The sequence below is a fragment of the Thamnophis elegans genome, chromosome 16 (assembly GCF_009769535.1).
Source record: "Thamnophis elegans isolate rThaEle1 chromosome 16, rThaEle1.pri, whole genome shotgun sequence".
Taxonomy (NCBI): domain Eukaryota; kingdom Metazoa; phylum Chordata; class Lepidosauria; order Squamata; family Colubridae; genus Thamnophis; species Thamnophis elegans.
Genome location: NC_045556.1, coordinates 36,352,088 through 36,379,174, shown reverse-complemented (window position 1 = coordinate 36,379,174; position 27,087 = coordinate 36,352,088). Strand labels below are relative to the sequence as shown.

At 45.0% G+C, this 27,087-nt stretch overlaps 2 protein-coding genes across 6 annotated transcripts in view; one reads left to right on the top strand and one right to left on the bottom strand.

The window, feature by feature from the left end:
* The window catches only part of CNTRL (centriolin), a 40,216-nt gene extending 30,052 nt beyond the window's left edge, over window positions 1-10,164 (top strand). For all 5 annotated transcript variants that reach the window (XM_032233026.1, XM_032233027.1, XM_032233028.1 and 2 more), the window contains 8 exons: window positions 886-1,074; window positions 2,088-2,313; window positions 3,014-3,219; window positions 3,895-4,035; window positions 5,089-5,364; window positions 6,527-6,589; window positions 8,683-8,868; window positions 10,073-10,164. In XM_032233026.1, coding sequence (XP_032088917.1) covers window positions 886-1,074; window positions 2,088-2,313; window positions 3,014-3,219; window positions 3,895-4,035; window positions 5,089-5,364; window positions 6,527-6,589; window positions 8,683-8,868; window positions 10,073-10,150 — 1,365 coding nt within the window. In that variant the 3' untranslated portion in view covers window positions 10,151-10,164. The remainder of the gene's footprint in view (window positions 1-885; window positions 1,075-2,087; window positions 2,314-3,013; window positions 3,220-3,894; window positions 4,036-5,088; window positions 5,365-6,526; window positions 6,590-8,682; window positions 8,869-10,072) is intronic.
* A 3,361-nt stretch (window positions 10,165-13,525) lies between these two features.
* RAB14 (RAB14, member RAS oncogene family) lies at window positions 13,526-26,818 on the bottom strand. The gene is made up of 8 exons (XM_032232822.1): window positions 26,585-26,818; window positions 19,865-19,923; window positions 18,330-18,383; window positions 17,651-17,828; window positions 16,835-16,901; window positions 16,039-16,126; window positions 15,363-15,393; window positions 13,526-14,244 (listed from the first exon to the last, which is right to left on the bottom strand). Exons 2-8 carry the CDS (start codon window positions 19,914-19,916, stop codon window positions 14,067-14,069), a joined length of 648 nt encoding a protein of 215 aa, XP_032088713.1. The 5' UTR covers window positions 19,917-19,923; window positions 26,585-26,818; the 3' UTR covers window positions 13,526-14,066.
* Window positions 26,819-27,087: the final 269 nt, after the last annotated feature.

Here is a 27,087-nt window from a genome sequence, read left to right as displayed (position 1 = left end):
TGCAAAGCCAGGCAACAATATAATTCCTCAGCCAGAATCAGACTGTAACCTGCTACAATGATGTTGTTGTTGTTGTTGGTTGCAAAGTCATGTCTGACCCATCACGACCCCATAGACCTCCAGGCCTTCCTGTCCTCTCCCATCCTCTAGAGTCCATTTAAGCTCACACCTACTGCTTCGGTGACTCCATCCAGCCACCTCTTTCTCTGCCGTCCCCTTCTTCTTTTGCCCTCCATCGTTCCCAGCATGAGGCTCTTCTCCAGGGAGTCCTTCCTTCTCATTAGGTGGCCAAAGTCTTTGAGTTTCCTCTTCAAGATCTGGCCTTCTGAAGAGCAGTCAGGATTGATCTCCTCTAGGACTGACCGGTTGGATGGCCTTGCAGTCCAAGGGACTCAATGCAGGAGTCTTCTCCAGCACCAGAGTTCAAAGGCCTCCATTCTTTGGCGCTCAGCCTTCCTTATGGTTCAACCTTCACAGCCATCCATTGCAATTGGGAAAACCATCGCCTTGACTATACGCCCTTTTGTTGGCAAGGTGATGTATCTGCTTTTTAGGATGCTGTCTAGATTTGCCATCGCTTTCCTCCCCAGGAGAAATCCTCTTTTCATTTCTTGGCTGCATTTCTGCATTTCATTTCTGCAGTGATCTTGGAGCCCAGGAAAAGCCCAGGAGCCTGCTACAATAAGGCATGATTTTGTACAGGAAATTAAAAGGGGGAAAAGAAAGTCTATTTGCAATTTTTCTCCTGCAAGCTGCATCCAGCTTCATGTGTAACAATGTCTGACTTTGTATGCTTCTGAGATATCCCCATGCATGAGGTTGACCTGCAGCAATTAATGAGCATCTTAAATCTTTCTCTTGCAACATTTCACTCTGGGAGGGCAGGACGTGAAAGAGGCTGCAAAGAAAAAGGAGGAGCTGCTCCAAGAACAGAAGGCCCTCAAAGACACCCTCCATGAATCTTCCAGGAAGTGTAAGGAGACCCAAGAGGCCCAAAGGGAAAAGGAAAACCAGCTACACCGACTGCACAAGGAGCTTGAAGAACAGGAATTGAAACAGGTCGAACAAGAGACGGTACATTCATCTTTTTTCACACTTTGCATTTGACTGATCCGCTGGCTGGATTCTTCCTTTTTGAAAATGAGCGAGTTGGGGGGAGAAAAACCAGAAAGGTCGATTCAGGAGGTGAAAGAAGACATTAAGGGAGAAGCCACAATTGATCTCGGATTTGTGATTTAGTTGCCTCTCCGTACAACAGCTACTCTCTGAGCCCAGTTGTTTAGCACTTACAGGAGTTGGTTTATTATTTATTTAATCCGTACCCAGCCTTTATTATTTGACAAATAACTCAAGGCAGAAAACATATTCCACACACCTTCCTCCCCCTATTTTCCCCACCACAACAACCCTGTGAGGTGGGTTGGGTTGAGAGAGAGTGGGACTGCTCTAAAGTCACCCAGCTGCCTTTCATGACGACTAAATCAAGACTTGAATTCAGGTTTTCCTGCTTTCTGGTCTGGCCTTCACTATTAGACCAAAAGAGTTAAAAGAGTTTTCAGCCAAGAAACATTTAAAAAGAAAATATGCCAGATTTTTTGGCCTTCGGGGACTTCGTCTTCTGTGGCCAGCAAGGCTTTCCTGAAGGCCTCTGTAGCCGATAACAGAGCTCTGGATCGATCCAGAGCTTTATCATCAGCTACAGAGGCCTTCAGGAAAGCCTTGCCAGCAGAAGAAGGCAAGTGTCGGGGTGTTTTTGGCCTGGCTACAACTGTCCAAAGACCAAGTAGTAGGGCAGCTCCACCCCCCCATCCCCACCCTAGCTTAATTTTTACCCTTGCTCTCTGGAATACGTGGGACCTTATTTAGGGCTTATTTTGGGGGTAGAGCTTATATTGGGTGCACGTGTAAAAATTAAGCTAGGACCTACTTTCAGGGTAAGTCGTATTTTCGGGGAAACAGGGTATTATGCAAAACACCTTGAAGCAGGGGGAGATTGCAGACCAGTAAAGAAACCAGGCCACCCACCCGTCCCAGTAGCCTCTTAACTCCCAAGCCAGCATAACTCTTGATGGTTTGCTTTCATCTAGGTCCTTCAACAGCTCAGAGAAGATGTCCAGCATGAAGAAAAAAAGCTGGCAGCCTATGCAGACAAACTGAAGCAGCAGAAGCAGCAGCTAGAGCAAGAACTGGAAGAGCAGCAGGGTCAGCTGACACAAGCCGTAGCCAAGGTCCACGAGATGGAGGAACGGATCCGAAAGCTCCAGAAGGGGGAATCCCACATTTCAGCTCTTGAAGGAAAACTCCGCAAAGCCTGTGAGTTGGACTGGGGACTGGGAACATTGGATGTATTTTCATGAGAAATCTGATCTCCATTGAGTAAGAAAGTCAGCATGGTATTGCAGCTAAGGACGAGGGAGAGTGAGATTCAAACCCCAAATTCACTGAGCAACTAGTTGTATACAGTTCAATTGTTGTTTTATCCACTAAAAACATTACCTTTGTAGCATCTTTTTAAATACCCTGAGCTCTCTGCAAAGAAACTAGCATTTAGATATCATGAATTCCGCAAGATGCAATCTGAATCGGTCACCGGAACCCCAAGGTTTATTCTTCCAAGCTTTTGGGCTCGTACTGGAACTTCTCTCTCCCAGAATATGCGCACTGGGCTCTTCTACACATTGTATTTTTGTGGTTGCTGGTTGTGCGTAGCTTTTATTTGTTTAATTCGGGTGCGGATGACTGGCTATTAAGTTGTTAACTGTTGTTTCCTTGGGACGCCGTGCCCTCAGCTCTTGATAGGCTGGTGGTAAACCAGCACGCCTGTTGTCTGACAAGGGGCCCGTTTCACAGGCTTCAATTATTTCTCTGGCTGTTTTTGTCCCTGCTTGGCCAACAATCTTCATACATTCTCTTAGGGATGTCCTTCAGCAGATGAAAAGCAGCACTGAGCACACACATGTGAAGCTCTTGGTAAGGTTGGTTGGGTAACCAAGACCAACTCCTCTGATTCCAGGGCATCAGCTCTCTGAAAAAGAACAGAAGCTTCAAGAAAAGGCGGGCGAGGTTTCGTCCCTACAAAGAGAACTTGGCCTCTCCAGAGCCGAGGAGAGGCTGCTCCAGGACCGCCTGCAAGCAGACCACGTAAAAGCGGAGAGGCAAATTGCAGCCTTGAAGGAAACCATCAGGGCTCAAAGGGATCAGCTTGAAAAAGCCCTTCAAGTACGTGACTGTCTTTGCCAACCTCCATTCGCTTCGTTTCCATTTTGGGGTGTGTGTGAAAGGAGAGAAAACATGGCAAGAAATGAGGGGGTTTCTTGAACACGAGGGAGTAGCTGCCTTGTCCCCAGTTCTACCAAACTCTCTGAACACTTGGAAGATTTTTTTTATCCAAATAAGAGATGATGTTTAATATTTTGTCTCTAGTTTGAAATTGCTTCCGGATTTTGTCTTTGCAATGAGAAAAAAAAAAAAGAACCTTCGATTCTGCTTTTGTAAATTAGACAAGCTTATTGTTATAGATAGGGACCCGGTGGCTCAGTGGCTAAGACGCTGAGCTTGTTTGGCGGTTCGAATCCCTAGTGCCGCATAATGGAGTGAGCTCCCGTGACTTGTCACAGCTTCTGCCCACCTAGCAGTTCGAAAGCACGTAAAAAATGCAAGTAGAAAAATAGGAACAACCTTTGGTGGGAAGGGAACAGCGTTCCGTGCGCATTTGGCGTTGAGTCATGCTGGCCACATGGCCACGGAGACATCTTTGGACAGCGCTGTCTCTTCAGCTTTGAAATGAAAATGAGCACCGCCCCCTAGAGTTGGGAACAACTAGCACATATGTGCAAGTGGAACCTTTACCTTTATCTAACAAAATATACTCCTACCCGCTGTTTTTATTTTTAGGAACAGAAGCAAGAAAACTACCGCTTGCAACAAGAAATAACCTCGTTGGAACAAGTGGCCCGAGAGAATCACGAACGAGCCAAGCGGCTGATGAGGGACCTTGGCCGGATCCAAGAGGAGCACACACAACTCAAATCACAGGTATCCCCCCTGGAGCATCCGAATAGCCTCCCCGTTTCCCAGAAAGGTGACTGTCCCCTCTTGGCCTGCTGGCCAGGAGAACGGACTTCTTCCCACAAACCAGAATTAAGGTACAAAGTTGACTGCGCCCAGGTATAATACGCACAAGCGCTGAGATCTTTGAATAAAGCAGAGGAAAGGGATATCAGGGCTCTGGAGGTTCTCCTGCCAGCCTATAAATTAATACAATAATACAATAGCAGAGTTGGAAGGGACCTTGGAGGTCTTCTAGTCCAACCCCTGCCTAGGCAGGAAACTTTATACCGTTTCAGACAAATGGCTATCCAACATCTTCTTAAAGACTTCCAGTGTTGGAGCATTCACAACTTCTGGAGGAAAGTTGTTCCACTGGTTAATTGTTCTCACTGTCAGGAAATTTCTCCTCAGTTCTAAGTTGCTTCTCTCCTTGATTAGTTTCCACCCATTGCTTCTTGTTCTACACTCAGGTTCCTTGGAGAATAGTAGATCTCAGCTTACAAGTTAATTTAATGACCATTAGAAGTCACAACAAGACTGAAAAAAGGGACATGATCATTTTTCAAACTTAAGACGGTTGCAGCATCCCCAGGGTCACTCGATCACAATTCAGACTGACTCATACTTATGACGGTAGCAGTATTGCTGGAGTCACGTGAACGATGAGCAAAATTGACGGAGAACATCGATTCACTCAACAACCGTGTGATAACTTAACAACTGCGGTGATTCGCTTAACAATGGTGGCAAGAAAGATTGCAAAAGAGGGGGGGGGACTCACTTAACAATAGCCTCTTTTAGCAACAGGCGTTTAGGGCTCCGTTGTGGCCGTAAGTTGAGGCTTACCTGTCCTGTCAAAGGAATATAAATTGTAAAATGTGAAAGGAAGCATCACTAGATACAAATCATTTCAGCTGCTCACGTTTAATTAGTTGCATTGATTAGATTCTGGCATTCCTCCCAGAATCATAGAGATGCAAGGCCACTCGGTGGTTTGACATCGGTGTGGAATGACCGCTGTTGCTTCTTGTGTCTTAGATGAAGAACCAGGAGGAGCTGGGGAAACAGCAGAAAGAGCTGAAGGGCAGCGTTAAGCTGGTCAGGCTGGAGGTGAAGGACAAAATGAGGAACGGTTTGAAGGATCTGAGCCAATCTCCTCCAGAGTTATTAGAGGACAGAGAAGCTGCCCTGGAAGGGAAGGGAAGGCTTTGGAGCGACGTGGAAAGCCTGAAGGAAAACTACCCATTCACCGAAAGCAAGGCCAGGATGCTGTTTTTGGATGAAAAGCTGGACCTGTCCAAAGTTCACATCACGGTAAAGTTTTGTCAAGATGCAAAGTTGTACCACGGATCAGAACAACGGGCCACACACACACACACACGCACAATACTTATAGTTGGCATGAATGTCCACTCGAAGAAGGAACGTCTGCATCTTCCGTGCCAGAAAGTCTAGATTTTGCGCCGATTTTAGAAATCCATACATCCAAGCAGCTTGTTTCCATGTGCAGTTGGTCAGCAATCCCTCCTTTACACCACTCTCCCATTTTCGGTTTTTGTTACCAACCATCCAGGTTTATTTCTAATTTTAAAATATGAGATCTGTAAGAGACTGGAAACCCTTTATGGACTTTCTGCATGCTAAATATAATAACATGGTTAACAGAGGGATTTATAATATTTATTTATTTATTTGTATGTTAATGTAATGTTTAAGTCAACCTGTTGACTGCTTTTTCTTTTAGATAGATGGATGGGTGGGTGGGTGGGTGGGTGGGTGGGTGGGTGGGTGGGTAGGTAGGTAGGTAGGTAGGTAGGTAGGTAGGTAGGTAGGTAGGAAGGGAAGGAAGGAAGGAAGGAAGGAAGGAAGGGCAGTCAACAGGTTGACTTAAACATTACATTAACATCGAAATAAATAAATACAAATATGTGTGTATGTGTATATATATACATACATACATACATACATACATACATACAAACATACATACATATTTGTAAAAGGGGAGGATAATTTATTGCTGCCTTTTTTCCTTCCAGCACCCAGCCAGGGTGGATCCTACATGTTAAATGTTAAATTGAATTCACTACTTTTACCTCCTTTTGTTCATTACTTTTTTCCTTTTCTTAGCTCGAAGGCATGTTTCTGTTTTGTTCCATTTTTGTTTGCTTTACTATTTCTGTATTTTATTTTCTACGATAAAAAAAAAATCTAGAGATCTAGAAGCTTGGGTTTAAATCTCTGCTTCGGCTGGAGCTTCTAAGTAGAAGTCCGCATTTAAAATACCCGTGTGATAGTTGTTATGTGACAGTACACAATATCACTGCCTTTACTGCACATGTGATAGTTAATGTCTAGTTTTACCCCACAATCCACCCTGAACTAGTGTGAAGGGACGTGCAGAGGTGCCTTCTCTTTCTCCTCAAGTTCCTTGCCCAGGAGATTCTTCTCTTCACCAATTCTTTTTTCTCCCAAGGATGAACAGTGGCGTGGAAAGGTACGCCGGGAACAACTGCAACACCAGGAAGATCGTCTCAAGGTAGTGACGATTTAGATGTTATTTGCTTGGGATGGGGAATACCGTATTTTTCAAAGTATAAGACGCACCAAGGTTTTGAAGAGGCAAATTTAAAAAAAAAAAGTTTTTGCACTCTGCAGACCTCCCAAAAGCGGCAGGTTTTTTTTGCGAAAACGGGCCCTTTTTGTCAAAAAAAGGGGCATGAATAGCCTTTAGGAGGCTTATAGAGTGCTCCTGGGGGTGGGGGTGGCAAAATTGAGCAAAAAATGGCCCACTTAACAACTGCGGCAGGCAAGGTCTTCAAAGGGGGCAAAACTGAATTAACCAATGTCTCAGTTAACCACAGGCTCCCTTTTTGTGTTTCAAAGATTCTTTTATTACATTTTCATTTTCCTTTATACAATCACTTAAATACTGTGCAGTTAAAAAAAAAAGAAGCAATAAACAACTCATAACACTTCTATCCTACATACACCCTTCCTTCTACCCCTCCAACTTTCATTTCTCCCTTCCAACAATCCCCTCTTCTACTTCCCCTCCCCCTCAGCCATTCCTTTCTCCCCTTCCCACCATCTCACCCTCCTTACATTCCCTTCTCACTCCCTCTTAATTCCCCCCTCTTCTTTCCCTCTACACCTCGCTTCGGTGTATTTCTAGTATTCATTGGTCTATTTGTTTTGTACTAAAACAAAAGAAAAATAAAAGGAAAAGAAAGAAGAAAAAAAAAAGCAACAGTATCCAAGTGCATTCATTGTTCTGAAAATTGAGTCTATATTTCCACCCTCCCCCCCACCCACCCCCTGAACCCCCCCCTCCCTGACCCCCTTCCGACTTCCCAGGTCCCATTCCCGGCATCGTTCTTTATCAAGCAAAGTCTGGAGTATATTGAAACCAAATAGATTAGAAGTTACAAAATAATAATAAAAAAAAAATAATAAAGAACAAAAAAGAAAAGAATAATAAAAAGAAAAAAAAGGGGGGAACCCCCCCCCCAAGAAAGAGAAGTCAATATACTCTCTAACATTAACCTCAGCTTCTCATTATTTTTAAAATCTTAAACAATGTCTTTACCTGCTTCCGCATATAAATTTTATACCTCCCATCCTGCCTTTACCCGTGTCCGCATATATATTTTATCCTCATCCATTGCTCCTCTCATATTTACTCCACCCTCGTGTAGACTCTCCAGATAATCTTTCTTAACCTTGTATTCAAATAACAATTTATACAAAAATCAGCTTACATTCTGGATCAAGGTAATCTAATTGAACTTTCACTACCCTTCCATCTACCCCACGCCACCCGACTCCATTCATCCCAAACCACAATCCAAGAAAACTACGATCTCCGCTCTCCTCACCCCAAAGAATAGATCATGCGCAGTTTAAATTAAGATTCAAACAAGTCTTATATAAGTCCCATACAATATATGTCCAAATTCAGCACCGCTTCTTTCAGTCTCAATATCTCTTCATCGGTATACAGCTTTGTCATTTTATACCAGACAGGAGTCCTGAAATTTTATTCAGATTAAAAATTTAAGAAGTATTTTAAAGGCATAGCTGGATCTTTATTCTTTACTCTTCTGCCCTTCCGGAAGGGGAAAGCAACACCCTCCGCCTTGTAGCCACGTGTCCCGCTGCTTATCTTCTCCTTCTCCTTGTCTTTCTCCAAGTCCGGGTGAATCAGGAAGTCCCGCCTTCAGAGTTTTGTAGTAAAAATCTCGGGCTTCGCAAACAGAATTGAGACGATATTTTTGGTTCTCAAATGTGACTGATACCAGATGGCACTTCCCATTTATATTGTATCTGAGAATCTCTGAGTTTTTCAGTTAAGAAAGTGTAGTCTCTCCTTGCTCTTAATATTTGAGATGGTATTTCTTTAAAAACAATCAAGTCCTGTCCATCGATTCGCAGCCTGTTATTGTAGAACTTCTGTATTATCGCTCCCTTTTTGTCGTAAGAATAAAGTCCTAAAGTCCTTGCTTTAAATTTAGAAGGTGCCTTTTGGGTTAATCCAGAGTGAGTGGCAGAGACCCTGCTGTGATGGATCTCTGTCCAAAGCAGCCCAGATCTTCCCAGGCGATGGTTTCACTTGAACATTATCCATTCCAGGCTCAACTCCGGCAATGCATGTCAAAGCAAGTGGAGGCATTAATCAAAGGGAAGCAACAGACCGAGGGCACCCTCCACAGCCTGCGGAGACAAGTCGATGCCCTGGATGAGCTGGTTAGCAGCAGTTCCACCGATTCCTTGTTTCCATCGTTAAACTCCTCAGGATTCACAGATGCCAAGAACCAGGTACGTTGGCCCTGCCGTGCGGTTTTCTTCCCTAGTGTTTGCGTCAAGCGATCTTTATGGTAGCGTAGCGCACACTGTATGTTTATCCTGTTAAGCCTGGACCTTCCTTTCTCATGACACGTCCCACTGGCCTTTTTCTAAAGCTTTCCCCATTTTTCCCCTGGCAAAATAGATTTAATATAGCAGCAGTAAAAAAAACCAGCATTAATCCTTTTGAAAAGGTCCGAAGCCAGCATTATTTTACGCATTGGATATTTGCAAGGTGTACCAACTTGGGAAGGTTTGAAACCCTTCTTTCTCAAAATGGATGGAGGGCGTTAGGCCAGGGGTCCCCAGCACAGGGTGGCCCATGGTACAGGGCCGCAACATGCCAGAAACTGGGAGGTGCAAACAAGCGAAGCCCAATCTGTGGAATGGAGGCAGCAGAGGAAACCACGTCCCCTCCAGTCCGTGGAAAAACCAGTCCCTGTTGCCCAAAAGGTTGTGGGCCACTGGATTATACTACGAGCAGTGAATATAGTCACTTTAGAAAAATTAATTACCGTATCTTTCGGAGTATAAGGCGCACCTTTTCCCCCCCGAAAAAAGGCTGAAAATCTGGGCGCATCTTATACACTGAATACAGCATTTTTTGCCTCCCGAAACCAAAATGGCCGTGCATAGCTTGTAGGAAGCTTTTAAAGAGCTCCTGGGGGCTGGGAAGGGCAGAAATGAGCACAAATCGGCCCGTTTTTTGCTCGATTTTAAACCCCCCTCAGCCCCCGAGGAGCACTTTAGAAGCTTCCTAAAGGCTATCCATGCCCTTTTTTTAATTTATTTTTTTACGAAAAACGGGCCCATTTTTTGCTTGTTTTTGGTCTCTCCTACCCTCCAGGAGCACTCTGCAAGCTCCCTAAAGGCTTTTCATGCCTTTTGGGGGGGGGGGGAAATGGGCTGGTTTTTGTAAAAAACGGGCCATTTTGGGGAGGTTTGCAGAGTGCAAAACCTTTTTTTATTTGCCTCTTCAAAATCTTGATGCGTCTTATACTCCAAAGAATACAGTAACATCGCTTGAAGGAAAAACATGTACATGAAAGCATCCAAAATCCATTTAAAGTGTTGTTTTTTTAACCTAAAGAGCACCAGCTTTCTTATGACTTTTATAAAATCAAAAACCGTACGTGTTTAGTTAAGGTTTTGGGTTGTTGGTTTTTTTCCTCCCTAGTCCACCACAGCCCCTTCGCCCTGGACAACTACAGACACTTCGAGCCAATCTCAAGCGGTTTATCAGTTCAAGACGTAGCTTCCACAGAGCAGGTGAGACACACCCAGCTGTGAATGGTTTTAAACGTGGGTTGACCAAATTGAAGACTTTTAAGTCACAGTTGACACATATTCCTTCTTAGTAGCATGACAAAGGTTTTCCATGCCAGTCTGGAAAAGATCTTAAAAAGTCAATTGTGATGCTGGACAGTTGTAAGTAACCAAGGACAAAACTACTGCGGGCTATACAACAGTTCATTTAGTGACCGTTAACAACGGCACTTATGACCATTTCCCACGATCTTTGTGGCATCTCCAGAGTCAGGTGATCAAAATGCAGACGCTTGGCAACTGACTCAAATTTATGACGGTTGCGGTGTCACATGCAACCTTCTCAACGAGCAAAGTCAACAGGGAAGCCAGATTGGTGACTAACAACAGCAGGGATTCACCTAGCGACTGCGGCAAGCAAGATGGGACAAAGCCTCATTTAACAACTACACCTCACTTAGTAACAGAAACTTTTAGGCTCAATTGTGGGTGGTTAAGTGGAGGATTACCTGTATTCAGAGCCTGGTAAAATGCAGCTTCCTTAGAACAAATATTTCACGAATAAAATGAAGGAAGTTGTCATGAGGAATTACACAGAGGGAAGAGATCTGTAACTTGCTGCTTGGTACTTAAATTGTGCTTTTTTTGTTGTTGTAGAAAAATACTATGCACAAATGGGATTGGTGAAACCTGTGCCAATTGGATGTGAAAGTCATGAAGACTACCTCATTTATTTACAAGTTTTAACCGTCTTCGAGCCCTCAGGTTTTCCGCCTCTCTCTCGTGGAATTCTGCCACGCTGAAAGCAACATCAGGGCTCCACTTCAGAGTGGAGTGGAATCTAGGAAGAGGTGTGTGTCTTTCGCTCTTTTTACGTTTCTTTTTAACCACCGTTTAAAAGCAAAAAACCCGGCTTTTTTATGGGATAAAATATTTTGTGAATAAATTTTTTTTGTACAAAAGGGTTCGACTTTTTGAGTGTCCGTGCTCGATGGCCGTTAACGAGGATTACATCGATATTTCACATCTCAAAATCTCTTCTCCCTCCTTTATGCAGCCAGGAAAAAAAAATTATTTGAAACATAGAATTTTAGGGTGTGCGATAGCTGCCTAGGAGTACAGACAGCTGATACCCGTCATCATTTGCCTGTAGCAACTTATTTGGGAAGTTTTTAAAAGGCCAACAATAGCTCACATTTCATATTTAAGAATGAAGTAACACTTTTATCTTCAAACGTATTGTCTTTCTTAAAAATTAAATGAGCTAGCAAAGGAAATCAGAGCAAATTCTGAACATAAGGAACACTCCCGTAGATTTCCTGAGTCTTTATTCCCTGTTTCCCCCCAAATAAGATCTCCCTGGATAATAAGCTCAATCAGGCTTTAGCATGCGCTAAAATATGCCATTCCCTGAAAATAAGCCCTTCCTGAAAATATTGCAACACAGCAGCAGCCACAAGGTGACCACGCTCGCCGCCTCCTGCACCTCAAAAATAAGACCTCCCCAAAAATAAGGCCAAGCGCTTATTTTGGGGGTCAAAAGAAAATAAGACCCTGTATGATAGAAGACCCCATAAAAGAATTCAAAGTCTGTGGAGTTTCTCGGTCATCCAAGGCCATGGTTGTCCCAAAGGTGTTTTTCCAAAAGGCAACTGGACTTCCTTTTGTTTTTTTCCTTGAAGACGTTTCCTTCCTCATCCAAGGAGCTTCTTCAGTTCTGAAGTTTCTGAAGAAGAAAAACTGAAGAAGCTTCCTAGATGAAGAGCGAAACATCTTCAAGGGAAAAAAAAAGTCCAGTTTTGTCTTGAAAAAGCACCTTTGGGACAATCCAAGCCCAACTTCTAAAGTTTTATCCCCCCCCCCTTTAAAAAAAACCATTCATTTCAGCTGTCCCACAATTCACAACCCTTTTATTCTTCCTCCTCCAAGAACAACTAACACTCATTTTTGTCTAGATACAGGTACTTTATTTACAAATATTTAGATAATAGCATTGTTACATTAAATGAGTATACAGCAGCCCAAATAAATCCTGTCACAGAAAATGAAGACCTACTGTAATTTGAAAGGGGGGGGGGGGGGCGGGACGGACACAGCAAGAAAAGGATATTGCACCGCTAACAAGCTGCAGGAAGCAAACTGCCTTTGCCCAAAACTTTTTAAGTTGTGTCAACAGGTCATGGTCCCTGGGCAACCCTCGCCCCCCCCTACCCCCACCCCCACACGGTGCAATTCAAAGAGCAAAATTCTGTAATACCCATCTACTTTGAAAGAATCTTGAGATTTCAGGAGGGAGGGGAAAAAACTAGAGCAAACGAAAAAAGGGGCACGTAAGCGAGGAAGGACAGTGTGCTGGTTCTCCCCTTTCGCTTTTGCACACTGGAACGTGGCCTGGTTTTAGTGTCATCGAGGGCGTGTGTGTCTAGGCGTGGTCGCTTGAGACACTGCAGGGCAACAGAATCAAAGGGGCTCATCCTTTTCCCCAGCCGGGCTTAGCCACATCTTCAACCAGATTGGCATTGAGAGAACAATTAAGGGTGGAGAGAGGTTTGGGGGGGGGGGGATTCCATCCTACAGGGCCCACCCTTCTCAGTGAACCCTCTTTCAGGGATCATGGCAGAGAGGAAGTTGGGAAGAGTTATCAGCAGCTAAGGTTATGGAACTTTGTAGTGTCCAGCAGAGTCCAAACTCCCTCAAGAGTAACATTTGCCACGGTCCAGTTGGAAGAAGACCCTTCCCAGAAGCATACAGGTGTGCGACCCAGCCCCACCTTCTTACACAACAAGACGGGCAACGCAGGCTGGAATAAATGCAAGAGCTATCTTTTAAGGGGGAAGAGGGAAAGTGAGTTAGCACATCCTCAAGTACACAAGACCCGCAGTAACAACAACAAAAAAAGAGGAGGAGGAGTAGGGCAGAGAAGAGGGCAGAGAGGTCCCACGCTGGGCTAGCAATACTCTTGGTCACTGCATTAACGCCAAACGTCATAAAGTGAAACCGGGGTGGACAAATGACCTGCACTCACTAACCTGGCCATCTTTAGTGGAGCTGTACACTTTTAAGTTTCTAATTTCCCGTCCTCCATTAAAATCATATACACAGGATGTATCTGAGTGTGTAGCTTGGTTTGGTCAAAATTTATACATATTTACGCTTGGTTAATAATAAGGGCCCGTATGGGTAAAAATAGGGAACAGCGGCGGCGGCAGCCTCAAGACATGGGATATGAGATAAATCCACACCATGTCCCAAGCCGAGACGGAGGGGGCCCAGTGATAAGTGTCTTCCTCCCCCCTCCGCCAAAAAACCCTAACTACCACCACCAGTTTCCCAATGAAAGCAATCCACGCGGGATCCCGTTCTACCCTTGGAAATAGTTTCATAGCAAATCTTTTTTTTTTCCTTTCTTTCTTTTTTTTTTTTTGTTACTAAAAAGGACAGACCAGTTACAGATTGGGAGAAAAAAGTTGAAGCTACCAAAGTTAAACTTTACGAGAGACAAAAGCTCTGCGGAGAAAAGAAGGGGAGAGAGAGAGTGAAAGTCATGAGGTCCAGCATCAGAGCTCTGTTTTGTAAATCATGAATCGGTGACATCTATTCACAAGGACAAATTGATTATGGGGAGGGGAGAGGTAGGGGGGAATAAGGACGTCTAAGATTTACCATGCAGGGATGGGGGGTATGACTCTACTTGCCTTTGATAACCTGATTACATCTAAGTTTTTTCTCTTTTTATTTTATTCTTTTAGCAGTTTAGTACTGTGTTAAACTCTTGCCTCGGGAGTTTTAATTAAACCTGGTAAGATGTGCAGAGGAAAACGGAAGCAGCCCCACCCTCCCCCCAAAAAAGCACTGCTCTTGACAGAGGTGAAAGGTCACAGACAGAGCCGAGGAACCAAGGTCAACTAGCAGCCGCAGCCTTCTCTTTGGGGCTGGGGTTCGCTGGTTAGCCGCCCGCCCTGTGGAGCCGAAGGCTTGTGCTGTACCCCTGACTCTGCTGCGTTCAGGTCCAGGCTCCCGTCTTGGATATTCTGGTAGATTTTCTTGGCGGCTTCTAGGAACGCATCTTCCACGTTCTCGCCTCTGGGGGGGGAAAAGGACACGCCAGTGCTGTTAATTTGGGAGTTTTATGACCAATGCATCTATATTTATAGCTTGGGGTCGAACTGAGGGGTCCTTGGTGTTTCTTCCGAGCTTGCTTCCTTTGCAGATGTTTCGTTACCTAACTAGGTCACATCGGCCATGCCCGACGTGCATGATCAAAAGGGATGATGTTCCCTACTTGGGTCATGAAACATCTGCAACAAAACTACCATACTCAGAAAGCATCCAGGACCCCACCAAATACACCACTCCTGTTTGCACACTGCACTTCCCATGTTTTGAAGCTGAATAATAATATTTTTTTTTATTAGTCATAGACAGAACAAATTCTAGAATAAAATAATAAATAACAGATAAATCTATGATAAAACCCAATCTGTCAATTATACATGATCGAACTACACTAAAATCACAATCCATAAACTGTGTGGCCCATGGTCGGTTGCTTATGTTTTGAATAACTAGTGTTAGGTAAACATAAAGGTTCCCCTCACATATATGTGCTCGTCATTCCCAACTCTAGGGGGTGGTGCTCATCTCCATTTCAAAGCCAAAGAGCCAGCGCTGTCTGAAGACGTCTCCGTGCTCATGTGGCCGGCATGACTCAATGCCGAAGACGCACAGAACACTGTTACCTTCCCACCAAAGGTGGCCCCTATTTTTCTACTTACATTTTTACATGCTTTCGAAGTGGGACAAACAACGGGAGCTCATTCCGTTATGCGGTGCTAGGGATTCGAACCGCCCAAATGCCAACCTTTCTGATTGACAAGCTCAGCATCTTAGCCACTGAGCCACCACGTCCCTCTAACTAGCATTATACAAGTGCAATTTTAACCACCGGCACTGTCATAAATCGAAATGATTCTTCTTCTGCAAATAAGACATTTCGCTCTTTTGTTTTTTTGGCAGAGAAAAATTCACAGGGAAAGAATCTCCATTCATAAAACCCATTTCTTTCAGGTTAAGGAAACCTGCGTTTTTTTCTTTTTATGCTACAATTAAGAAATTACACTGACACAGCTTGCTTTGCCAGGCAAATGATGAATTCATCTATGAAACAAATGATGTTTTTTAACGTACAGGAGCCTACTTACGTTTTTGCACTCGCTTCAAGGAACAGCAAACCTGTTGGGAGAACGAAGTGCAAGTTTAACCTAGGTCGGGAATCAAAATACTCCTCTTTCGGATCTCACCAACCAGCAAGTCAGTGTCTCCAAAGTATAACAAGGTCCTGCATACAATTTGAATAGTCCACACATACATCAACATCCACAGGGCCTACATTGATACTGCTCTAAACAGTTTCTGCGCCATCTTTCTGCCGAGCGTATTGCAGGCTAACTCTGCCCGCTGCTAGGAGTTCGATCCTGACCTGCTCAAGGATGACTCAGCTTTCCATCCTTCCAAGGTTGGGAAAATGGGGACCCAGATTGTTGGGGGTGATAGGCTGACTCTGTAAGCTGCTTAGAGAGGAAGAAAGGAAAGAAGGAAAGGAAAGGAGAGGAAGGAAGGGGCCCTGGTGGCATAGTGGTTTGAATGCAGTAATGCAAGCTAATTCAGCTCACTACCAGGGGTTTGATCCTGACCAGATCAAGGTTGACTCAGCCTTCCATCTTTCCGAGGTTGGTAAAACGAGGACCCAGATTGATTTGGGGGGGGGGGGGGGAGAGAGGCTGACTCCGTAAACTGCTCAGAGGATTCCGTAAAGCACTGTGGAGCGGTATACAAGTCTAAGCGATACTGCTATTACTCTGGAGCAACTATACATACCGTTCTCTTCAGCAAATTGTTTGGCTTCCTCATATGTCACATCTCTCTGGGCTTCCAGATCTGCTTTGTTTCCTATAAGGATGATCACCTGCATCCAGAACAAGAGACAAAACGGGGTATTTAACAGAAATCCAGCAGCGGGCAAAAAGAGCTTGTCAAAAGCCTGGAATTGGGCAAGGCCAGAATTAATTAACGGACAATTTGGTTTCTCATTAGGCTAAGGAAGCAGTTTTAAGGAACTGCACATTATGAAATTAACACAGACGTGCTGGAAGAGGAAGTCAGAAGCCTAGCGAGCTACAATGACTGCTGTAGTTAACCACATCGCTTTCTAACCGGGGCTGTACAAAAAGGGAAAGAATCCCTTCCCCTTGGAATATGGAGCCAGAGAAAAAAATCACAAAACTGTCTCCCTTAAGCAAATTGTAATAGACTGTACAGCTGTTCCACCACAAGAGGGGAAGAGGCAGAGGCCTATTAGGAAAATAGAAGATATATTCAATTCTAGGGGAATGGAGGCTAAAATGTATTAAGAACGGTTGCAGGAACTGGGGATGTCTAGTTTAATGAAAAGAAGGACTAGAGGAGACATAACAGTGTTCTAATATTTGAGGGGCTGCCCCCCAAAAAGAGGGAGTCAAGCTATTCTCCAAAGGAACCTGAGGGCAGGACAAGAAGCAATGGGTGAAAACTAATCAAGGAGAGAAGCAACTTGGAACTGAGGAGAAATTTCCTGACATCTCAACCTGGAGACGAACAGACCCTAACACAAAAGTTTCTAAATTAGGACACTCACAGTATTTGGGTTAGTTAGATTCCTTGCGTCCGTCAGCCAGCTGCTTAAATGGTTATACGTACTTCTTCTACGAGACAAAAAGGAAGCAAACATTTCATCACATTTATAGAATGCCTGCTCTTTTCTTCTGTCTCTGAAGACAAATCACAGCAAGGGAAAGTCCAACTTCATCCCATTTGGTCCGAGAAAGATTCAGTATTTATGTCCCCCCACCCCACTCCCCCACCTTTTTCTACCATGTTTTATCAAAACGAGGTGTCTGTATGGAGGAGCTTTTTAAATCTCGATTTGAGAACGTTGGAAATTGTTATCTGGCTAAAAGGAGAGGTTTGATACAATAAGTCCGACTCCTGCTTTGTTCCAGAAGGTAAAGATTCCCCTTGCATGTACGTGCTAGTCGTTCCCGACTCTAGGGGACAGTGCTCATCTCCATCTCAAAGCCGAAGAGCCAGCGCTGTCCGAAGACGTCTCCGTGGTCATGTGGCCAGCATGACTAAATGCTGAAGGTGCACGGAACGCTGTTCCCTTCCCACCAAAAGTGGCTCCTATTTTTCTACTTGCATTTTTACGTGCTTTCAAACTGCTAGGTGGCAGAAGCTGGGACAAGTAAGGGGAGCTCACTCCGTTACCCAGTGCTAGGGATTTGAACCACCGACCTTTCTGATCGACAAGCTCAGCATCTTAGCCCCTAAGCCACCGCGTCCCTGTTCCAGAAGCCAGTTTCAGCTAAAAGAGCATCAAGCTAAACCACAGTGAGTTAAGGGACAGGCAGCCCTGGGTTCAAACCACAGCAAAAGGGCATCTCCATCACCTTACCTAGTGATATCATAAACCATAAGGGCTCCTGCAGCACCTCTGTAGTAGCTCCGTGTGACAGCTCTGAATCTCTCTTGTCCCGCCGTGTCCCAGATCTGCAGCTTAATTTTCTGGCCGCTAACTTCAATTATCCTGGTACCAAACTCGACTCCAATTGTATGGGGGCAGTCTGCCATAACTGGGAGGCAAAACGAAACAAAAATGAGAAAGCACTTATTACCTAACACTTCCGTTCACAGGGATCCCCATGAACGAGGAGCAGGCATGTCATCCCTGAAGGCCTGCTTAACCCACCACCTCAGCTAAATGGCAGCCCCAAAACCAGCAATTGTGTTTTTTTCTATTAATGTGAACAACTATTTTCCAACTTGTTCTACTGCATGTTACTTTATAGGCAAGGGTTCTGGCAAAACCTCCCCCAACTCTAGTCATCAGCATATGTATAAATCTTTGGTTGTTAAGCCTATCTCTGAACAAAAATTCATGACATTAAACCAATCATGATTGTGTATTACATAATGGAAGGCATTTTGCTTCAGTGAAATCCAGAACCATTCCCATTTTGTAATGCAGCTTTAATAACATAAGAGAAGCCTAACATTAACATGTTGGGAAAGCGGAGAGGATAAAAAACATGTGGTAGTTACTACTACAATTAGGAAGAGATGTGCACACTTACACTTCTTTTCTGTAAACTGATGGAGCAAGCAGGACTTTCCTACACCCATATCACCTTAAAATGAAGAGGGGGAAAAAAAAGGAGAGAAAAGAGAGGAATATTCAGAAATGAACTGTTACCATTGTGGCCTCGACTTAGTATCTATCGCAGAAGTTATCTATGGAATAATAATATGGAGCCATTTTTCTCCCACAAAGATGGTGTAATAATCCACGATCAGCATTCCTCCTTAATGAAAGTGCCATGCAAGCTTTTTTTTTTTAAGGTGGGAGGGGGAATGAAAAGTAGTGCATAATGCTACTAAGAATTGCTCTGGAATCTTTTTTTTTTTCCTGGTATCGCTATTACAGAATTTGTAACTGAAAGTCAGGAGGGAAAAGTTCCCACTTCTTACATTTCTTTGAAAGAGCACGGATGAGTAACAAGAATACGCTAGCTGTATTTCCCGCTCGGGAACGTAACGTACGTTTTCTACAACTTGCTAGGCATTAAAACAATGGTTTATATAATCACACTGAAAACAAACAAGCCACCTCGTGTCTGATCCTATCGTGTGCGCACATGTTTAGGCCAAGAAAGATCTCAAATCACTACAAAAGTAAACCTGGACTTCTTATCATAATTAGTACTTGGGGCCGGGATTCCTGCTTGCTTGTTGTAAGCAGGCTGGGAAAGTCACAAATGCCGATCCATGACCCCAGGACCCTGCAACCACTGTAAATCCATGCCAGTTGGTATGCCCCTTTTTCCCCAGTGCTGTTGTAGCTTCAAGTGGTCGATAAATGAATGTTTCTGAGCTGAGGACTATTTCGAAGCTGGATAGCAAGAGAGTCTAAAATCACATACCAGGAATGAGTGGTGTTTAGCCCTAGGAGACTATTCTACCAGCTCTAACGCGGAGTAGCCTTTACCCAATACGGGACACATAACAAAGATCAAAAGTGAGCAGCCCAGTAGCCACTGAAGGAAGTGTCTAAAGGGTAAATCATTCTACCTCACTTCCTGGCTCTGAAATCCAAAATTCTGGCCAGACTGAATTATTTTGCGTCTCTTTAGGCTGGACTGAGTTTAAAAAACTGAACCAGTCCAGTCAGAGGAGGCGTGACCAGCAATTTGCATAACTCAGTCTCAAACCTAATGGACAAGTTAACCCATGCTTGAATTCCCCAAGCAGCGCACAGGAGAACACTAATTCACCTGTGAAATAATGCAGCAGTCCAAGCATTAAAAATAAACCAAATCCTGCTTTTGGATGAATGGGGACAAACCCCTCAAGACCACCCAATTGAAAGCACCACCAACAAAGCGTCTGTGACTTGTGACATTGTATGCCACCTTTCCACCGAGCCTCGCACGCAGGGGATGATTTGACATATCCCGAAAATAGATCCCTTTTTTTGCATTTTACTCGTTGTTGGTAGGCAAGATCTTCTTCCCACAACTTCTATTATCCCAACACCAGCTGCAGTCAACAGCATCTGGAAGTGTGCTGTAGCAGAAATAATAAGGCGTTTCCAAAGGAGCTTTAGACTTACCGATAATGATGTATTTAAAGATGTAGGAATAGTTGTAAGGTGCAGTTGCCATTGTGGCACTAGAGAAGGAAAAAGAGAAACAGCTTAACATGATTATCCTTGGATCACAAATTTCCTGTTTCATTCACAACTCATAGTTGGTCCTTAAGAGAACCACAGAACCCCAAAAACTCCAAAGTCAACTGACTCCTTGTATATTTACTGAGATAGCAATAGCAGTTAGACTTATATACCGTTTCACAGTGCTTTAAAGCCCTCTCTAAGCAGTTTACAGAGTCAGCCTGTTGCCACCAACAATCTGGGTCCTTGTTTTACCAGACTCGGAAGGACGGAGGGCCGAGTCAACCTTGAGCCTGGTGAGATTCGAACTATCAAATTGCAGGCAGTCAGCAGACGTAACCTGCAGTACTGCACTCTAACCACTGCACCACCGTGGCTCGTAGATATATGGTCCTCAACTTACAACAGTCCATTTAGTGACTGTTCAAAGTTACGACAACACCGGGGAAAGTGACTTATCACTGTTTTTCACACTTACAATTGTTGCAGCAGACCGTTGTAACTCTGAACGGTCACTAAATGAACTGTTGTAAGTCGAGGGCTACTTGTAGTTTATGTTTACTCTGCAATCGTGTTGTACAAGTCCTGGCGTTGAGTCAGCTTCCCCTCTTCTTGTCATCTTCTTTTAATGACCCCATAATCCCTTGCAGGGTGGAGTCTGGGCAACTGAATGGAGCTAGCAGAGTTTTTACTGGCCAGATGCCTTCCCTGTTGCCAATGCGGAGTTTTGTTCAGAAGATATATTCTCACACAGTATAAGTTCACATACTTTTCACAATTTGCCCTCCAATCACAAAGATCAGTAGTGTGTTCGTTCCTTTTATGAATCCTACTTTAGTATCAGATTGCTGCTCCTTTTTCCCACAGTGGACACACCTAGATATTTCAGGAGATTCCATGCGCCCTTTCTCTCAATTTCCTGGCAGGATAACGGAAGAATTTATTAAGCAATTAAACCCAACACCATGCAAGGCTTACCTTGCCTACTCCCCATTATTTTAAGCCTCTTATCTTTTTTTTTTCCTGCGAGAAATTAACTGCGTCTTTCGCGAAAAAGTTTCTCAGGCTATTTACCTAAGTCTTGAACAAAGGTTTGCGCACATTTATTTAGGGATGAAGGGCCAAGCCTCATATGTAAGCTATGTTAGCCAGTCTGTTGTTTTTTTTAATGAGCAAGTTAAAATAATGAAGCAGAACTACGTTACCCAAAGCTGAAAACAAGGAAGAGGAGACCGCAAGTGAATGGAAACTCATTGTAAATGAATTATGTATTCCATTTCTACAACCAATTCAAGCAGAGGGGTGAAATGTTGTTTTGGGCAGGGCAGGCAGCAAAAAAACAAGTCGGTTAATTTTAAAGAGTGCAAAGCTATCTTCATTTATTGCCCAAACAGTAACAAAATAGTTTAAATTGCTTAAGGAGATTGCAAAACCTATACTCTTGTAGGTTTGAAAGAAAAATATAAAGCTGGCATCAGGAAGGGCAATGGAGAGAGAATCTGTTTTGGAGAAGTCAGAATGCAACGACTAGCTGGGTCCTTTCCCACTAGAAAATAAAATAAAATCTGAGCTCCATCTGATGGTTTAGGTCATTTCCCCTCCTCGGACGATGTGATTTCCCAAGCGTAAGCATCTTCTAGTAAACACGTGGCTGTCATCTGATTAGAATTCATCCATTCCATACAGTAGGGCATGGACAGCGTGGTGTGGCAGATGCAATTCCACCAGTGAGCCGGTCATATGAATGAAAGACACTATTTCAGGCCCTGTCCATGCTGGCAACATCTTAAGGCGCCGCTTTGATCATCCTTTGCAAGAAATGGCTAACAACGCAAAAGGGTCTTCTAGATCAGCGTTTTTATTTGCATTTTTATATGGCACTAAATCAGGGGTCCTCAAACTACGGCCCCTGGGACGGATACGTGCAATGAATGCTTGTGTTGCTGCAGAGAGTCTCCCCCTTCGGGGTCTTTTTGGGTGGATCAGAGAAGGGCAGAAATTCCTACTTGGGGTCTGCTTCAGCCTCCTGGTGAGGGGTTTTCAGCGAAGGCTGGAGGGAAGAGCCATTGGTGGCGAAGAACCGGAGGGCCTCGTTCCAGTGGGACTGCATCAGGGCCTGGAACTGGCTGACCATCTCAGCCCAATGAGCCTCCAGGTGCCGGCGCCTGGCCTTGCACTCCCGCAGGTCTTCCCTCTGCTTGGAAAGCCTATGCTCTTAGTCCTCAGTGAGGTGCTTCTGCTGAGCCTCCTTCTCGGTCAGATCCAATTTGAACTGAGCCAGCTGCTTTGCCAACTCTTTCTCATGGTGGCTGCTTAAATGTTGAGGCCCTAAGGAGCCCGGGCAGGCGAGGAGTGACTGGGAGGGGAGAGGCAAGTAGAGGCTGCCGAGGCACCCCCTGGACATGAGTGACATCGAGTTGGCCACACCCACAGTCACATGACCACCTAGCCACGCCCGCCTCCACTGGCCATCAGGTAGCTCATTCATATTAGTGGTCTGCGGGATTTAAAATTATGAATTTAGTGGTTCCTGTGGTCCCAAAAGTTGGTGACCCCTGTTCTATATCGAACCGATGTTTCAAAAAGCACAAAAGAACTGCCTTCAAATGTGTGTGCCCTCTAGCACACACCCTGGCGCAGAGCCAAAAGATATGCCTGTTTTACAACGGCAGGTTTAAGAACTCAAGAGGGGGAGGGGAGAAAAACCAACTCAAACAGCAAGCAAATGATGTCCTCATATACAGGTAGTCCTCAGCTTAACGACCATAACTGAGTCCAACATTCCTGTTGCTGAGCGAAAGGCTGGTCCAGGGAGTTTTGCCCCATTTTGTGACCTTTCTTGCCGCAGTTGTTAAGTGAGCAACGTGGCTAAGTGAAGCGAATCTCAAAAGGGGATCATGTGACACAATTGTCATAAATCCAAACCAGCTGCCCAGCACCTAAATTTTGATCACGTGACCATGGGGAATGATGCAACAGTCATAAGTGTGAAAAATGATCATATTCCCCCCAGTCCCGCTGTCACTTTGAACAGTCACTAACCCCTCTTTCAACAGCACGCGGCTCAAACCAGTGCATATTTACACAAACGGCTCCCAACTCTGCAGCGCCCTTAAGGTAACCCGAAGTGAACTTTTCTCTTTGTCGTAAAAGCGGTGCGAGGACTGCGCTGCTTTTATTTTTCCTTATGGAAATTGTGCCCCTTCCCTTTGGGAATGTCTGCCCAACAATACACAACCAGTAGGTGTGCAAAGTTCAGAGATTGCCATGGGAAACTATAAAAAGGTCAAAGTTCCCCACTCTAGGGGGCACTGCTCATCTCTGTTTCAAAGCCGAAGAGCCAGCGCTGTCCGAAGACGTCTCCGTGGTCATGTGGCCGGCATGACTCAACGCCGAAGGCGCACGGAACGCTGTTCCCTTCCCACCAAGGGGGTGCCTATTTTTCTACTTGCATTTTTTACAAACTGCTAGGTTGGCAGAAGCTGGGACAAGTAACGGGAGCTCACTCCATTACTAGGGATTCGAACCGCCAAACTGCCCACCTTCCTGATTGACCAGCTCAGCGTCTTAGCCACTGAATCTCCTGTTGGGAAAGTATAAAGGGTCTTAAATGTTCTTTATTTATTGAAGAAAAGAACTGTAGCAAGCCACTCCCTTGTCTGGCAGTAGCCACTGAAAAGACAGCACACATACCGGAAAAACGGACAAAGCTTCCTAGATATGACAAAACTATGGCAAATCTCCAAAGTTAAATCATAGACAACTGGAGGGAAATCCTCACAGATTTACAACTTTAGAGGATATTCTAGTAATTCCTGTCCGTGTCCAGGGATTGCAAATGCAATGCTAAGAATGCAACACTTGATCAACATTTCCTACCGTGTTTCCCCACCCCTGAAATAAACGCTTGGCCTTATTTTCGGGGAGATCTTATTATTTTTGAGGTGCAGGAGGTGGCGAGCGTGGTCACCTCGTGGCTGCTGCTGTGTTGCAATATTTTCAGGGGAGGGCTTATTTTAGTGCATGAGCTCAAAAGCCCAACTGGGCTGATTATCCAGGGAGGTCTTATTTTTAGGGAAACAGGGTAGATGTTTTGAGAACATTAACTGCCCCTCAGCCCAGGTAAATATAGCCAAAATCGGGATGACGAGTTTGCAGGTCTCAGGCTGGTGTTAAAAGAAGGCAGTGTCCATATTTTACTGCACAATCCTTTCTTCTCGTGCCAAATCTGAGTTTAACAAGCTTCATACCTTGGCAGGTGTGAATCACCAAAGGAGGCAAACAGACCGGTCAACCGAAAGCTGAAGTTTTAGCAAAGGGTACCACCCCTAAATTTGAAAGATATGCCCGATAACCCCCCTTAACGTATGATAGTAATTTGTCAGGAATCTCGCATTAAAATATTCTTAGCCCGAGCAGAAAAATCTGCAGAACAAGTTTATCAGTATACAGGATTCTTAACTGGTTTTTCCTTATGAGGAAGATGCTTCGTTAATTTGGAAAAACAAGCATGCAAAGTTAGTTTGTTACATTCATACCACGTTGTTGCAGGGAAGTGTAACTCTGCAAGCGCACACATGCTGATTAAAGGATAAGAGGTGTGCACAGCTCACCTTATGCATTCAGAGCCAAGTGCACAATCTCTCTCATTGAAGATCTATTATGGGTAAAGCACTTAACACTGCAATTTTTTTTTTTTTAAGAAAGAAATCAGGGCAATAGAAAGAGCAGCAGTCCTTGCCACTTTCAGTTCAGACTCCAGGCAAAAATTCCCCCGTTTCAAGCATTCCAACACTTAGCCTGCTTAAGAAGGACTTATTCAAAATCCTCAATCTCTTTTAAAAATCGCTCACTGGTCGTCGTCCCCCTCTGATGTAATGTGCACAACACAAGTGGCATTCACTGCACATCGTTGTGTAAGTCATGCTGTACTCTAACTTACAAATAAAAAGGCAGCTTCACAGACACAGCTTTCTAACTTTCTCAACAGAAAGAAGAAAAAGGCGTCCTTGACACCTTCAGGACATGGGAACTCCAGGACAGCCAAGGTAAAGAATTTAAATGAGGGTTAAAACATTGCTTAAACAAACTGTAGGCAAATAGACCATTCTCCATTCAACCCTTAGAAGGCACCCTGAGCATAAAACCTTGTTTGTTCATTTATTCATTAGATGTTGATCCTGCCTTTATCACTTTATAAGTGATCAACAGAACAGGCATACCTGATACCGCTTCCCCTTGCTATGCTTATTGTTTATTAAATTTATATGCTGCCCATGCCAACGATAACAGCTCAGTGAGGTGGGTGGGCTGTTATATGCCACCCGTTTCAACGACAACACCCCTGTGAGGTTGGCTGGGCTGAAAGAGAGGGACTGTCCCCAAGTCACCCAGCCATTGCTTAACATCGAGATAGGTGCCGTACAAATCTAATTAATAAATAAGTAAAAACACTTAGTTCCAAGGAATATGGCCTAATGCAGTGGCAGTCCACGAGAAAATTTTGGTGGTCCGCAGAAAAATTATTTGCATTTTTTATATTGTACTAAATACTATATGTCTTTTTTTAAAAAAAAATCATATTAGTGGTCCGCAGGATTTAAAATTATAAATATAGTGGCCCCTGAGATCAGAAAGGTTGGTGACCCCTGGTTTAATGCACCCCCTAAAGTTTTAACACAGGGGTGTCTTGGTAACTTTTTAAAGATTTGTGGACTTCAACTCCCAGAATTCCCCAGCCAGCACCGGAAGTGAACTCTGGGGAGTTGAAGTCCACAAGTCTTAAAAAGTTGCCAACCCATTTTTTTAACCCATCGAGGTAGGTAGCTTCCTGCTGGGAAAAGAGTGGATTGGAGAGTGAAAGAAAGAGAAAGAAAGAAAGAGATGGATATGGAAAGAAGGAAGGAAAAAGATGGATAGATAAGTAAGGAGAGAGAGAGGGAGGGAAGGAAGGAAGAAGAAAGGGATGAATATGGAAAGGAGGAAGGAGAAAGGGATAGATATGGGAAGAAAGAAGGAAGAAAGGAGAAAGGGATGGATATGGAAAGAAGGAAGGGATGGATGGATTGATATAGAAGGAAAGAAAAAAGGAAGGAGAAAGGGATGATATGGAAAGAAGGAAGGAAAGGAGGAATGAGAAAGGGATGGATATGGAAAGAAGGAAGGAAAGAGAGATGGAAGGAAGGAAGCCAGCCAGAAATCCTCCTCCAACACCCTACATCTATGCCCAAAGATCCCAGCTCCTCTAAGGCCTGGCTACCCCTAGCACCAGGATCCCACCCCCCCATCAGGCCCATGGGGGTCTGGGGCAGAAAGCAAGGCCTGGGAATGATGGAATTGGGAGGGAGGGGGCAGAGGAATGACAGGTTCTCCCAGAGCCATGGACAGGCAGGAACGGGAAGTCTCTGGGTGTGCGCGTCCCTTTCAACGGCTGGGGATGATGGGAGGCGCAGATGGCGGCTGGGCTGCCATAGAGCCGCGGGCTGGGAACGATGGGCGTCCTGGTCGCCATTCACCCCCCCTCTCCTCCTCCTGGCCTGGCGCCCGCGGGCGCTTCCTTTCCCTCGGCGGGAGGGGGAGGAGGGGCCGTTGCTAGGCAACCCGCGGGGATAGGCCCGAGGGGGGGAGCGGAAGGCCTGACTTTAGGCCGCCCGGATTTACCTGGGCTCGAGGGGCTGGTGACTGGGCAGCTTGGCTGGGGAGGCAGCGGCGGCCACAGCAGCGTTTCGTCCCCGGGCAGGAGCCGCGGAAGGCGCAAAGGGGGCGACGGGCGGCGGCGGGGTCTCTTTCTCCTCCTCCTCCTTCTCCTTCTTCCCTCTTTCGTCGCCGCCGCCCCTCCTCTTCCCTCACAGGCACCCGCGATCCAAGATGGCGGCGGGCCTTTCCGCTGGGAGTCCCCGCCCACTTCGCGAGAGGCGGGGCCCGGAGGGAGGCAGGCCGGCCCAGTCTCTCTCTTTCTCTCTGCCAAATATCCCCCCTCCTTGAAAAGGGGAGGAGGGCGGGCGACGAGAAACAAAAGTCGGCGCAGCGAGGGCGGGATGCGGCAGCGGAATGGGCCAATCCGGGAGGGACGAGGAGGTCGGGGAAGTGGTTTCGCGGTTTGGATATTTTTTTTTTTTTAGAGGAAAGCGCGAAGGCGGGGCGGAAAGGCCCCAGAGCGCCTG